Genomic DNA, 12,075 nt, shown 5'->3' on the forward strand with positions numbered 1-12,075 from the left:
CGCCGTGCGCCTGCGCGGCCTCGCCCCGCCCCCCAGTCATGGGCGGGGCTCGTAACTACGAGCTCCCATTGGCCCAGTCGGCGCGGGCTCGGTTCCCGGGGGCGGGACCCCGCCCAGCACCGCCCACACGGGGCCTGGGCACCGCCCCCCGGGTGCTGACAGCGACGGCGGCTCGCGCGGGTCAGCGGCAGGTGCGGCCCGGGTCGCAGCTGGTCCGGGAGCTCCCGGCTCCTATGCCGGGGCGGAGAGGGGCCGGGTTTCGCTCCAGCGAGCTCCCGAGGCTTCCGCTGCACCCCGGGGCTGTCAGTTTGGAGGAAGGCAGAAGGGCCCAACCCTGCCCTCCGGCCTCCCTGGTCCCTTCAGGGGCTGCTAGCCTGGCGACTGCCGGGGGAGAGCTCAGGGCTTGCCCTTGGCGTTCGCGGCCCTTGGATGCCTCGGGCCCCACCTGGAAGCCCCACCTAGCTGGGATGAGACATTGAACCCAAGTCCTTTAAAAAGTTGCGCTGGCCGTCCCGCTGTGAAGAGCCGCGTCCTAAGCGGTGAGCGCTGGAGGCCGCCCCGGTGCCTGGGAGAAGACTGCACCCAGCAGAGTCCCTGACAGTGCCCACCACCCACAAGGACCAGGGCTGTGGCAGGGCCCTCCCGCGGTGCCACAGGGATGGGCAAGGGGGACACGGGGTCTACGGCAGGACAGGCGACGAGAGGAGCTGCAGAGGTGGAGAGAGTGAGCTGGCAGGACTGGGCTTGTTTTCAGATGCTTGGCTGCGCCAGAACCTATGAAGGAAGGAACTGCTGGCATCCGTATTCCACTCCCTTGCAGGAGCCGGCTGGAGAATGAATGAAATTCAACCCAGCGACAGGAACTGAGAGACCCTACCAGGGGTACCCTGTCCCCGGCGCCCCTCCTGGGGCACAGGCCCAGTCACACCCTCCTCTGCTCCTGTCTGGTACTGGGTACATAGGCTGAGAAGTCCTTCTTTTGGTCCCAGCTGGTTTCCATCACGTATACCCAAAAAGACCCTCGTTACCGTGGGACCACACCACTGAGCTCTGAGTAGGGCGGACAGGCAGGGTCCCTGGCAAGTCCTCTGGCCCCTAAGCCCAGGGCTGGCTGTCCCTCAGACGCTGTGGAGACCCTTCGCCCCACCCTCATGCCCTAAGGAGCCCACTCCTTGCAGCCCTCTCAGAGACGCCTCAGGGTCAAGCGTAGGTTTGGGGTCCTTCTAGACCACGACACCCCCACCACTGAGCTTCTCACCATTGGGTCTCGTGACCACTGCATTGTCCGGGTCGCCGTCAGAGGTGCTTGCTTCTGCCTGCTTCCCCCTCCTCCGGAGAAGTGTGCTTGCTCTCTCGCCTCCTGTCTCCACAGCAGAGTCAACCTCCTTATAGGGAGTGACTCTCTCTGGCTTCCTCCTTTCCTCCTCTTACCCCCACCCAATGTGACTCCCATTGCCTGTCATCTTGCCCATGTCCTCATCAGCCCGCTGTCGCCGCCTGGCAAACCTCAGCCACTCACAGTCCTGCACCACCATATAGTGCAGAGTGGCCGTGATGACCCCGTGGTCCAACTGCAGATGGACATTCTCCCCTTGCCCAGCCTGCTGATGTCTGGTCAGTCTCTGATCCCACCTGTTGTGTCTCAGACATGACCGCACCGGCCATCCTTCACAGAGGAAACAAAGCCATCAGATGGAAGGCCTTGTGTTGCATTGCCCCCAAGTCTGCCCCCCACACCCCAACTCCCCCTCCCCCCCCCCACTTGCTGTTCCCTATCAATGCCCCCTATTCTCAATCTTTTTCTCCCTACGGATCCTGGACATCAGGATTAAACTCAATCTCCCCACCTTTTCTTCTTTTTAATTTTTTAAATGTTTTATTTATGTTTGAGAGAGAGACAGAGTGCGGTCAGGGGAGGGGCATAGAGAGAGGGAGACACAGAATCTGCAGCAGGCTCCAGACCCTGAGTTGTCAGCACAGAACCCGAAGCAGGGCTCAAACTCATGAACCATGAGATCATGACCTGAGCCGAAGTCAGACACTCATCCGACCGAGCCACCCAGCTTGCACCCTAGCTTTTCTTGCCCCACACACATTTCTTCATTAGAGAGTTCTTACAACATTCACCAGCACCACATGCCTCCTGTGGCCCAGTCTCTGCTCACCAGGGAAGCCCTTCGGTTTCTCCTTGGAGGGCACGTGGACAGTTACAGACAATAAGTACCATGAGGTGCGCTAGAGAGGGGTCTGGGGGATCGTGGAGGGGGCCTCTCATCCAGTCGGGAGGGACAGGGGCAAAATAAGCAGGTAGACTGAGACCTGAGGGCCAGAGGACACGCCATCCGCCTGTGGGGTTTGGGGGGGTAGAACCCCAGGCCCAGGAATGCAGCGAGCCATGGCCTGTGAACTTCCTTGAGGTCTCCCTCCACTTTCCCAGATTAAAAATCTTGTGGAGACAAAGAAGTTGGATTTCATTTTTCTTTATCGGAAGGGTGAGTGATGTGATCACCTTTGAGTTTTGGAAAGATGGCCCTGGAATCAGTGTGCCGGACAGACTGGGGGGAGGGGCTGGCAAGAGGAGAAGCCGCTGCAGGGCCGCCGCCCCGGGGGCCTCTGCCCACCCCTTCCCCGGCCGTTCCTCCAGAGCTGGCTTGCGGCTTCTGTCCCCTCTCTTTACTCTCTGTGGACAGAGCTCGCCATACCTCTCACCTCCCAGAGCCTTGCCATCCATGAAACCCCAGAACTGTGTTCCAGGTCTGCCCTCTCTTCAGCCCAGACCCATGAGGCCAGACGGCAGCCGGATACCTCTGCCAGGACGACCTCAGGGAGCCAACCCCTACCCTCTCTCTAGGGGCTCCTGCATCGGCAAACAGAACGGTTGACGCTCCTCACCCGCCCTCCAGTGACACTCCTTTCTCTCTGACCCGGCTGCTCTGCCCCACACACCCCTCCTGCTATGCAGCATTTTTCTAAGATAAATATGATGGCGTCACTCTCCTCCCCCAGCTGGTAAAAATAAATAAACAAATAGAAACCAGAATAACTGCTGATGCCTCCCTACCTTCCTCAGGACGTGAACCAAGCTCTTTCATATGGCATGTGTTCAACACTTGTTGATTTATTCATCCAGCAAATGTTTATTGAGCTCCCATGGTGTGCACAGCAGGGAGAACAGAGAGTGACCAGGTCATCCGTGATGACTTTACAGAGGGAGCTGGACTGGGGCAGCCAAGACAGAAGAGGAAATGTGACCGACACAGAGATGCTCAGATGATCAAAGAAACATCTGGGGTGGGGATGATGGGGTGATTATCCCTTCTCAGACTGACAAAGACGCCAAGACCTGCTAACGTCGAATCCGTGATCGGTTGACAGTGGACTGGCACAGGCTTCGTGGAGAGGAAGTCGGCAACGTCTGTCAGCACAAACGCAGGTTCACCTGCAACCAGAATTTCCACTTCTAGGAAAGTATCTTTCACGGACACTTTTGTGAGCTCACAACAGAAGGGTTCTTACTCTTGGAAAGACTGGAAATGGCCTGATTGCTCATTAATAAAAATCAGTTAAGTAGTTACAGAGCACCTACGTATTGGAGTAGGGCCAACCGTAGGAAAGAATGGAGGTCTCGGGGTGCCTGGGTGGCTCAGTTGCTTAAGCGTCTGACTTCGGCTCAGGTCATGATCTCACAGTTTGTGAGTTCGAGCCCCACGTCGGGTTCTGTGCTGACAGCTCGGGACCTGGAGCCTGCTTCAGTTTCTGTGTCTCCCCCTGCTCATGCTTTCTCAAAAATAAATAAAACATTAAAAAAAAAAAAAAGAATGGAGGTCTCTCTGTTTACATATATTTTCACTCACATGTGCATGCGTAATACACACACACTACCACCTGCCCCCAGCTAAATGTACTAGCATACATAAGAGAAAGTCAGGAACGGGGTGCCCACCCAGAAGAATCCATAGTGGATGGCCATGCAAGGGTCTCACGTTGTACTTAAACGTCTTACAAAAACCGTTCAGGACTTCGGTAGTGTGGAAAAAGAGGGTAGAGATTCTTCAGAACACAGCCGCGAGGGGATCTTGAGGAAGGGCCTCCAAGTCACCTTGGTGAGGAACTGAATATCTAGCCTGCGTTCTCCAGCCGTGATTCTGGCCAGGCTCCCAGGCCACTCATCAGGGCAGACATTTGAGGAGCCGACCCTCGGGACCAGGAGGTGGTGGGTGGCTGGCTGACTGCACCCCTACCACCCACTCCTAGAAGACTGCCAGGCTCCAGGACAGTGTCCCCCACCAGAAGGCACCAGAGATGAGGCTGGTGGCCGCTGGGGTCCCTGGCCAGTCGCTGAGCACTTCCCAGTGGGATGGGGCCCCTGTCAGGCTAGGCAGGAGCGGGGAGCAGGACGCGGGCTCCCGCCCCGCTGGGGCATCCGGCTCCGCCTCCTCCTGGAAAGACTATTTAGATCTGGTGATGCGGAGGCCAGGTCTCCGGCAGGACCCACAGACGGCAGACTGGCTGAGGAGGTCCTCCACCTGCCAGGTGCTCTCTGCCCAGCCAACAGACAGCAACCCCCCGGCCGGCTTCTCTCCTGAGACCCTCTCGCCGACAGACACAGGTACAAGTTTGGCTGTGTCCACGCCTGCACCCCTCATCACCGGGGCTTGCCAATGTGCCGGGCTTAGGGGTGGCTGGCGGTGAGGACTGCCCCCCCACAGCTACCTGGCTCACACTCCTTCCAGCCCCGCCCCCATGGCCCGGCCCCTGCCGGTCACATTCGGTTGCATCAGCCTGCTCTGCCTGCTGCTCCCGGGCACACTGTCCCGCGGCCTGGGCGGGAGCCAATGGCCTGCCCCACCTAGGTGAGTGGGGTTCACACCAGCCCAAACCTCGGGGCCTACTACGGGGAAGGAAACCAGAATCCCTGGGGAGGCCCCCCTCGATCTCCCCCTCCCTGGACACCCCCCCCCACCGACTCTTCCTGCAGTGGGGAAACCACCCCCTGCCACTAAGGCTTGCCCCCCCAAGTGAGAAGCCAGCAAATGGGCCTTCAGCAAATCCTGAGCAGGGCAAGGGACCCCTCTTTCTTGGCCTCCCTCCCAGGGCACTCCCCTCCCCTATGAGTAGAGGAACCACTTCGAGGAGAGGTTGGCTAGGAAAGGGGAGGCTGGAGGGATCCCCAGGATTGCCCACCTTCCTCCACCCCCAGGGGAGGGCTGGAGGGGGTCACTCGGGTCGTGAGCACGGTGACCCACAGAGTCCAGGGGTGCCCTTTGCCCAGGTAAATGGACACGTGGCCTGGACTACTGAGATGGCTGAGAGCCAGGACCCAAGCCCAGAGCTCACAAGGGGCGGTGGGCTTCCCCTGGCCTGCTGGATAATGACGTGGGGGCTGCGGGCTTCCCCTGGCAGTGCTCCAGGCTGTTGGGGAAACTGGGCTTCCCCTGCCAGTGACCCCAGGCCTGTGTGGAGGGGAAATTGGGTGCTTTTGGAGGGTCCCTAAAAGGTTTGGCCATCAGGTTTACTTCCCCCAACCCCCTCTGCAGGGAGCCCCCAGCCTGGGCCCCTTCCGGTGGCCTGAAGCCGGGACACCCTGCCGTTCAGCCTGTGGTCTGGAAGCTACGCCAGGCCCTCCAGCCACAGAGGAGCGCCAACCGAGCCCCTGCCATGGGTCACCCTCTCCGGGGTGGCCCCCACCGACACCCGGGCTCCCACAGGTCCCGAGCCCAGCTCCTGAGGGTGGGCTGTGGGCTGGGCACCTGCCAGGTGCACAACCTCAGCCACCGCCTATGGCAGCTGGTTGGGTCAGCCGGCCCACGGGACTCAGCCCCCGTGGACCCCAGCAGCCCCCACAGCTACGGCTGAGATGGAGCAGGACAGACCTCTGTCTGTCCCGGCCAGGATGCCACCCCCCAACCCAGTCCCAGAGCTGCATCTGGGCCCCCCTGCCCCCACCCAGCCCCGCGGACTTCCTACAAACACCAATAACCAGAACAGTGTGCAGGCCCCCAAGGCAACTCCCGCCCCACCCCACACCCACCTGGTCCTGTAGCAAGCAACCTTGACCGGCTTTGGACAAGGAAGGCCGTGCACATGTGTCGACCCCAGCAGGTCTGCAGGCAGAGTCTGGACTCATGAAAGGGGCTTCAGAGGCGAGGGGCAGCCCAAGGATGTGGGGCAGGGTACCCAGGGCCACGCTGGGCCAGCACAAGGTGGGCCAGTGTGGCCCCTTCCCCGCTGGTCTGGAGTCATCAGATTAGGCCCTGGCTTTGGGCACACGCACTTGGCCTGTCCCAGGTGCCCAGCCTTTCCATTCCCTGTGCCCTGGAGACTGGGAGGGCAGCAGGAAGGAGGACCCCCTGTGGTCCCCAGCCCCAGAGCCTGAGTGAGAGAAGACAGCCCATGTCAAAGTGGAGACCTCCCTCCCCCCCCCCCCGCACCCCCTCCCCCCCCAGCTGGATAGCAGGGAGCCTGGGAAAAGGCCTAGAGATTCAGGAACCACACTGGGGCTGAGCAGACGCCCCTTCCCATCCCTCTGGGCAAGGTGGGGCTGGGTGGGGCAAGATCTCCAGCCCAGATCAGGCCCAGTCAGAACCTTTCCACCTCAGGTGGGGTGGGGTAGTCCAACAAGGGTGGGGGCGCCACAGGCTATACAATCTCCCCGGCCCCACCCTGCCCTGCTCTGGGATTTACTGGGGCAAACTGGTGGAGAGCAGGAGGCTGGAGCCGGCTCGCCTAGAGTTGGGGAAGGTGGATTGTCCTTAAGGGTTTAGAACAAGGTCTTCAGCCAGTTCCCGGTGTAGGTCCACCCCGGGTAGGGCCTTTACATGCTGTGATACCTGAGCCTTTGCTAGTCCCTCATTACTGACACCCCCATGCCATCGGGACATGACCCAAGGTTCAGAAAGGAAGTTTCCATTACTTGGCATACACTCATAATGGCACTTACTCTGTCAACATTTGCCCTCGTCCCCTTCTCAGCCACTCTGTGAGGGGAGTGCTATCATTAACCCGTCTCTAGAAGCAGAAACTACAGCCACAGAGGTCGGGGAAGTGCCTATTGTCACCGCAGTGCCCTCCCACAGAACCCCTCAGATGCCCTGCCCCCCCCCCCCCCCACATTCCCACCCCTGAGGGTGGGAGCATTTCCAGGACACCATTAGGCCCTGTGGAGACAGTTCAGGCTGGTCCCTGCCCTGAATTGCGGGGGGGAAGCAGATCAGGGCAGGCTGCCTGGAGGAAGCCTAGGTCTGAGGATTGCAAGGCTCCCAGGAGAGCCGAGGGTGGAGTCCACAGGAGGCATGAGTATGGCCGGGGAAGCCCCTCCACCCCTCCTCCCAAAGCAGCTGAGAGAGGCTGGAACCAGCGTGGGTGCGGGTGGAAGAGGCCAGTGGGCCAGGCCTCAGAGCCATATGCCTGTGGTCCCTGAAGGGTGTCATCAGAGCAGGCAGGGGCCGCAGGGCCAGGAAGACTGGGGAGAGAAGAGAAGGGGACTAGGAGGGTCAAACTGGGAGAGTTAGGAGCTCCACTTGGCCGAGACCGCCCCGCCCCCGGCCGCCCCAGGCTTCCCATACTGGGCCTGTGTGTTGTCTGGTCCTCTGTACAAGCTGTTCCTCTGCCAAGGACACCCCCACATTGCCCCTTCCTCACTGGTCAGAGCTGCCAGACCCCCAGAATTCCATGCCCTTGTTGAGGAACTGCGCCAGTTTGGGGTTCATTTTCCTCGAAGCAGGATGGACTGTTGACCTCAAGGCATCCCTGTGCCGGGCCATGTGGTCGCAGCATTGCACCTGGCATCCACCTGGCCCCTGAGCTCCAGGCCATGTCTGGGTCGCCTACATGATGCTCCCTGATGCCAAGCTCACCCGACTCCCGCCAGCCTTCTCCTCTGTCTCCCTCACGCAAATCCTGTCGGCTGGTCATTTGCTCCTTTTTCTAGTCCAAGCCGCCACCTCCCTGGACCCTCCCTCCATTCCTTCAGCAAATGCTTGCTGAGCATGTGAGAGAAGCATTAGTGAATACCTCCTCCCAACTGACACCACAGCGGAAGGAGGCAGAAGGAAATTAACCCCGAAGCTAAAATAAGCAAAAGCCATAGCACGTGGCAAGTGCCAGGAGACTCCTGAAGGCAGCGTGCACTTCGCCATTTCAAATGGGGGGCCCCAGCACTCTCCCCGTCTATTCTCAGCACTGGCAGGAGGAGACCGTCATCGTAAGAGCAGCACACCCCACCCAAACGTCTTGTCTCTGAAGCTGAGTGGGTGCTGAGACCCACACGCCCGAGGGGGGGGGGTGTAGACTGACACCTTGACGCCTTCGTCCCCTGTCCTCTCTCTCTCTGCCCCCAGATGACCCGACCATACTCAGCATCCCCCCCCACCCCCACCCCCCATCTTCCTCAAGTGCACCGGCCTTTCCAATATGAGACAATGATTGGTTTTGCGGTGTCTGCCTCCTACTTGGAGAACCTGTCAGCTCCCGGGCAGGCATATTGATCAGTTGGGTCCTGGCTATGTCTGCCTGACCTGGTCCGTGCCTGATGAGTGCTAGCTGAATTCATCTCTACCCTGACTCCGGATGGAGCCCCTCACCTCAAAAGCCAGACAAAGATCACCACCACCCCCGTCTTGACCAACCTTTAGCCAGGCTGCTCCACTGGGCCTCACCCAGTATTAACAAGTGTCCCCTGCCCCTGAGATCTGATCACCTGGCCTGCCTTCAGCAAGGATCCCCCAACCTCTGTGTCTCCCCTTAGCAATCTTCTGTCCATTGACCCCCACTCTGCTTATTGGCAGTCAACCCCCTGCTGTCTTTGTTGGATTCTGTCTCCCCTATTGCAATAGTCACGAATAAAGTCTTTCACTCTCACTTAGCAAGCGTCAGGATAACTTTTCCTATAAACCCTGCCCTCCTCATAATCCCAGGTGCCTGAGGCCGATGGGTGGGGTCTGGGGTCTGCACCACCTGTTGGGAGGGGCCTACTGCGGGAAGGGAGGTGTTTAAGGCCCTTGGAGGAAGAGCAGGAGGCCGGTGGTGGAGCTGGAGCGGTCGTCAGGCCTCCAAGTCCTAATCAGGTCAGTTGCCCAGAGAGGCTGAAATCAGGAAGAGGGGGCCGGGGCCGGGGCCTCTGGGAGCTGCTCCCGTGCTGACACATTAACTTCTGAGGCCAGGAGGAGGGTGGATGGTCACTCATTACCGAGGGCCAAGGCCAAGGGGCTGGGTGGTGTCCGGTCACTTATGTAACCTGTGGGCATATATAGGGGCACACGGCCCGTGGGACTCTGACCCACCTGCCAACTCTGCTCCCTCAAGATGAAGGTGGCTGTGGTGAGTACTCCAGACCCAGCGCACATGTGGCCCCACTGACTGATCGCCCAGCGGCTGGTTGTCCCTCGTGGAGCCGCAGACCCCCGCCCTCTCCAAGCTGGTTCCCACCAGCCTGCTGGTCCCGGTCAAAGGGCTCCCTCCCTCCTGTCCTCCTCCTGCTGTCTAGCTGGGGCAAGGGTCAGCAGCCCCACCCCAAGCTCCCTGCAGACCCAGATCTTGAGAAGGAGATGCCGGGTGCCATGTGCTCCTACGCAGCATCCCGGGCACCCGGGCCTCACCCCGGGAAGCAGGAGTCCTGCTGACATCCACTTTGCAGATAAGGAAGTCGGAGCGAGGTCGCCTCAGACTGTCATTGTGCTTGGGAGGGGCTGTGCCCTGCTGCCCACCTTTTAGGCTCTGGTGCCCCGTGGGGACGTCCTCACTTCCTCATGGAACTGGCATCAAGGCGAAATGGGTTTCATCCTCCACCCAACCAGGGCCCAGACCCTTCCCTGGTCTACCGGCCCGATGTGGACCCAGAGGCAGCCAAAGACAAGGGCAGCTTCCGAAACTACACCGTAAGGACCCCACCGCTTGCCACCCTCCTCCCGCCCTGCCCCAAGCCCAACCCCACCTCAGCCCCATCTTTTCCTGGGGAGCGCAGCACCGTCCCCTTTTGCACAGCTCAGGGGCTGCCTTTGGGCGGCTCCCATTCACACTTGTGGGGCCCAGCCTGGGAGACCAGAGCAGTGGGCCCCAAGGGTGTGAAGGACAGGGATGGGAGCCTCCCGGCTGACCTTCTGGCTTGCAGTCTGGCCCGCTGCTGGACCGTGTCTTTGCCACCTACAAGCTTATGCACACGCAGCAGACCGTGGACTTCGTCAGGAAGAAGGTACTCGGCGGCTCTCTGCTGCAAGTCCAAGGGTGGGGCTGCCCACTCCCCCCACCCTCCCCACCCCCCCAACCCCCCCGCCCCCAGGCCGGATGGATGGAGAGGGATCGGGCCCTGATCCCGCCAACGCCACGGCCGTGCTGACATCCCCTTCCTGGCCTAGCACACCCAGTTTGGGGGCTTCTCCTACAAGAAAATGACTGTGCTGGAGGCTGTGGCCATGCTGGACGGGCTGGTGGACGAGTCGGACCCAGACGTGGACTTCCCCAATTCCTTCCACGCCTTCCAGACTGCTGAGGGCATCCGGAGAGCCCACCCTGACAAGGGTGTGTCCCCTTCCTGGGGTGGGCTGCAGTGCAGGGCCAGATGGGGGTCTTCGCCCTTTCCTGACTTCACCCCTCAGTTCCAAGCCTTCTCCTCTGCCCACTAGCCTGCTCTGTCCCTCTCCCTCCCAGACTGGTTCCACCTCGTGGGGCTGCTGCATGACCTGGGGAAGGTCCTGGTTCTGGCAGGGGAGCCCCAGGTGAGGCCAGAGGTGGAGGGGTGCAGCAGGTTGGGGCTGGGGCAGCCTGGGTTCAGGGATCTGGGCTCTGGAAACCCCCCACGTGGGCAGGGCAGTCACAGCCACTGTGCTTGCCTGTCCCCAGTGGGCGGTTGTTGGAGACACCTTCCCAGTTGGCTGCCGTCCCCAGGCCTCTGTGGTTTTCTGTGACTCCACCTTCCAGGACAACCCCGACCTCCGGGATCCTCGATACAGGTGCTCCTCCCTGGCGACCGGTCTTCCTCTTCCCCACAGTGCACCTCAGCCCCTCACCCTCTATCTTTGCCTGCAGCACAGAGTTCGGCATGTACCAGCCCCACTGTGGGCTAGAGAACGTCCTCATGTCCTGGGGCCATGACGGTGAGGCCAGTTAGGGCCGGGCAGTGGGGAAGATGGGGACCGTGGTGGGGGCCGTGGCTCCGGGCGCTTTGGGGTGACACCTTGTCTCCCACAGAGTACATGTACCAGATGATGAAGTTCAACAAATTCTCTCTCCCGCCGGAGGTAGGTGGGGGGAGGGGCTAACCCAGGAGCGCCCGGCCCGGCCCGGCCCGGTTTAGCCTGGCTCCGCCCGGCCGGTGCGACTCCCGTCTGCCCTCAGGCCTTCTACGTGGTCCGATTCCACTCCTTCTACCCTTGGCACACGGGTGGCGACTACCGGCAGCTGTGCACTGAGCAGGACCTGGCCATGCTTCCCTGGGTGCAGGAGTTCAAGTACGGCCATTGCTGCGCAGGGCTGGGCGGAGGGGACTGGAGGGCGGGGGGGGGGGGGGGGGGCTTCCTCACGAGGCACTGCCCCTCCCCTGTTGCAGCAAGTTTGACCTCTACACCAAGAGCCCAGATCTGCCGGATGCGGACGAGCTGCGGCCCTACTACCAGGGGCTCATTGACAAGTACTGCCCCGGTGTGCTGAGCTGGTGACCGGCCTGCCCACCCTGCCCGGGCCCGGTCAGGTGCCCTGGGGTGACAGCCAAGGTTGGGGGGACTCCACGTGCACGTCTGCGGCCAACACTCCCTGTCCTGGTGGCCACTCCGCCCAGTGGCAATAAAGACCTTGAAGCAGCTTACGAGTCTGACCTTCACTGAGGCGGGGGTCTGTCGTGGCCGCGGTAGCCTCTTGGACACGTGTGTCCACTCCTGCCACCACACGCATCTTGCTCCGCTTGCCGGCTCCGGCGTCAGCGTCTGGGCTTGCCCTGCCCCTGCTCACATTCTCAAAACAAGTCCTTAAAAACAAGACAAAGCAGAACACTTGGTAGCTAGGAGAGCAGACGGCGTAAAAGCTCATGGACCGTGTGCAGGGTAAGTGCAGCGAGCTCCAGCCACGGATAGCACCCCGGGGCCT

At 60.9% G+C, this 12,075-nt stretch overlaps 2 protein-coding genes across 2 annotated transcripts; both read left to right on the forward strand.

Annotated features, from left to right (window-relative positions):
• Positions 1–4,428: 4,428 nt before the first annotated feature.
• Positions 4,429–7,943, forward strand: ADM2 (adrenomedullin 2). Its single transcript, XM_043563094.1, has 3 exons — positions 4,429–4,609; positions 4,734–4,853; positions 5,538–7,943. The coding sequence occupies exons 2-3, from the start codon at positions 4,744–4,746 to the stop codon at positions 5,854–5,856; spliced, it is 429 nt and encodes a 142-aa protein (XP_043419029.1). The 5' UTR covers positions 4,429–4,609; positions 4,734–4,743; the 3' UTR covers positions 5,857–7,943.
• A 1,246-nt stretch (positions 7,944–9,189) lies between these two features.
• Positions 9,190–11,797, forward strand: MIOX (myo-inositol oxygenase). The gene is made up of 10 exons (XM_043563093.1): positions 9,190–9,318; positions 9,795–9,875; positions 10,109–10,189; positions 10,353–10,515; positions 10,645–10,712; positions 10,837–10,946; positions 11,023–11,090; positions 11,185–11,234; positions 11,332–11,444; positions 11,543–11,797. The coding sequence occupies exons 1-10, from the start codon at positions 9,304–9,306 to the stop codon at positions 11,649–11,651; spliced, it is 858 nt and encodes a 285-aa protein (XP_043419028.1). The 5' UTR covers positions 9,190–9,303; the 3' UTR covers positions 11,652–11,797.
• Positions 11,798–12,075: the final 278 nt, after the last annotated feature.

This window comes from Prionailurus bengalensis, chromosome B4 (assembly GCF_016509475.1).
Source record: "Prionailurus bengalensis isolate Pbe53 chromosome B4, Fcat_Pben_1.1_paternal_pri, whole genome shotgun sequence".
In the NCBI taxonomy this organism is placed as follows: Eukaryota; Metazoa; Chordata; class Mammalia; order Carnivora; family Felidae; genus Prionailurus; species Prionailurus bengalensis.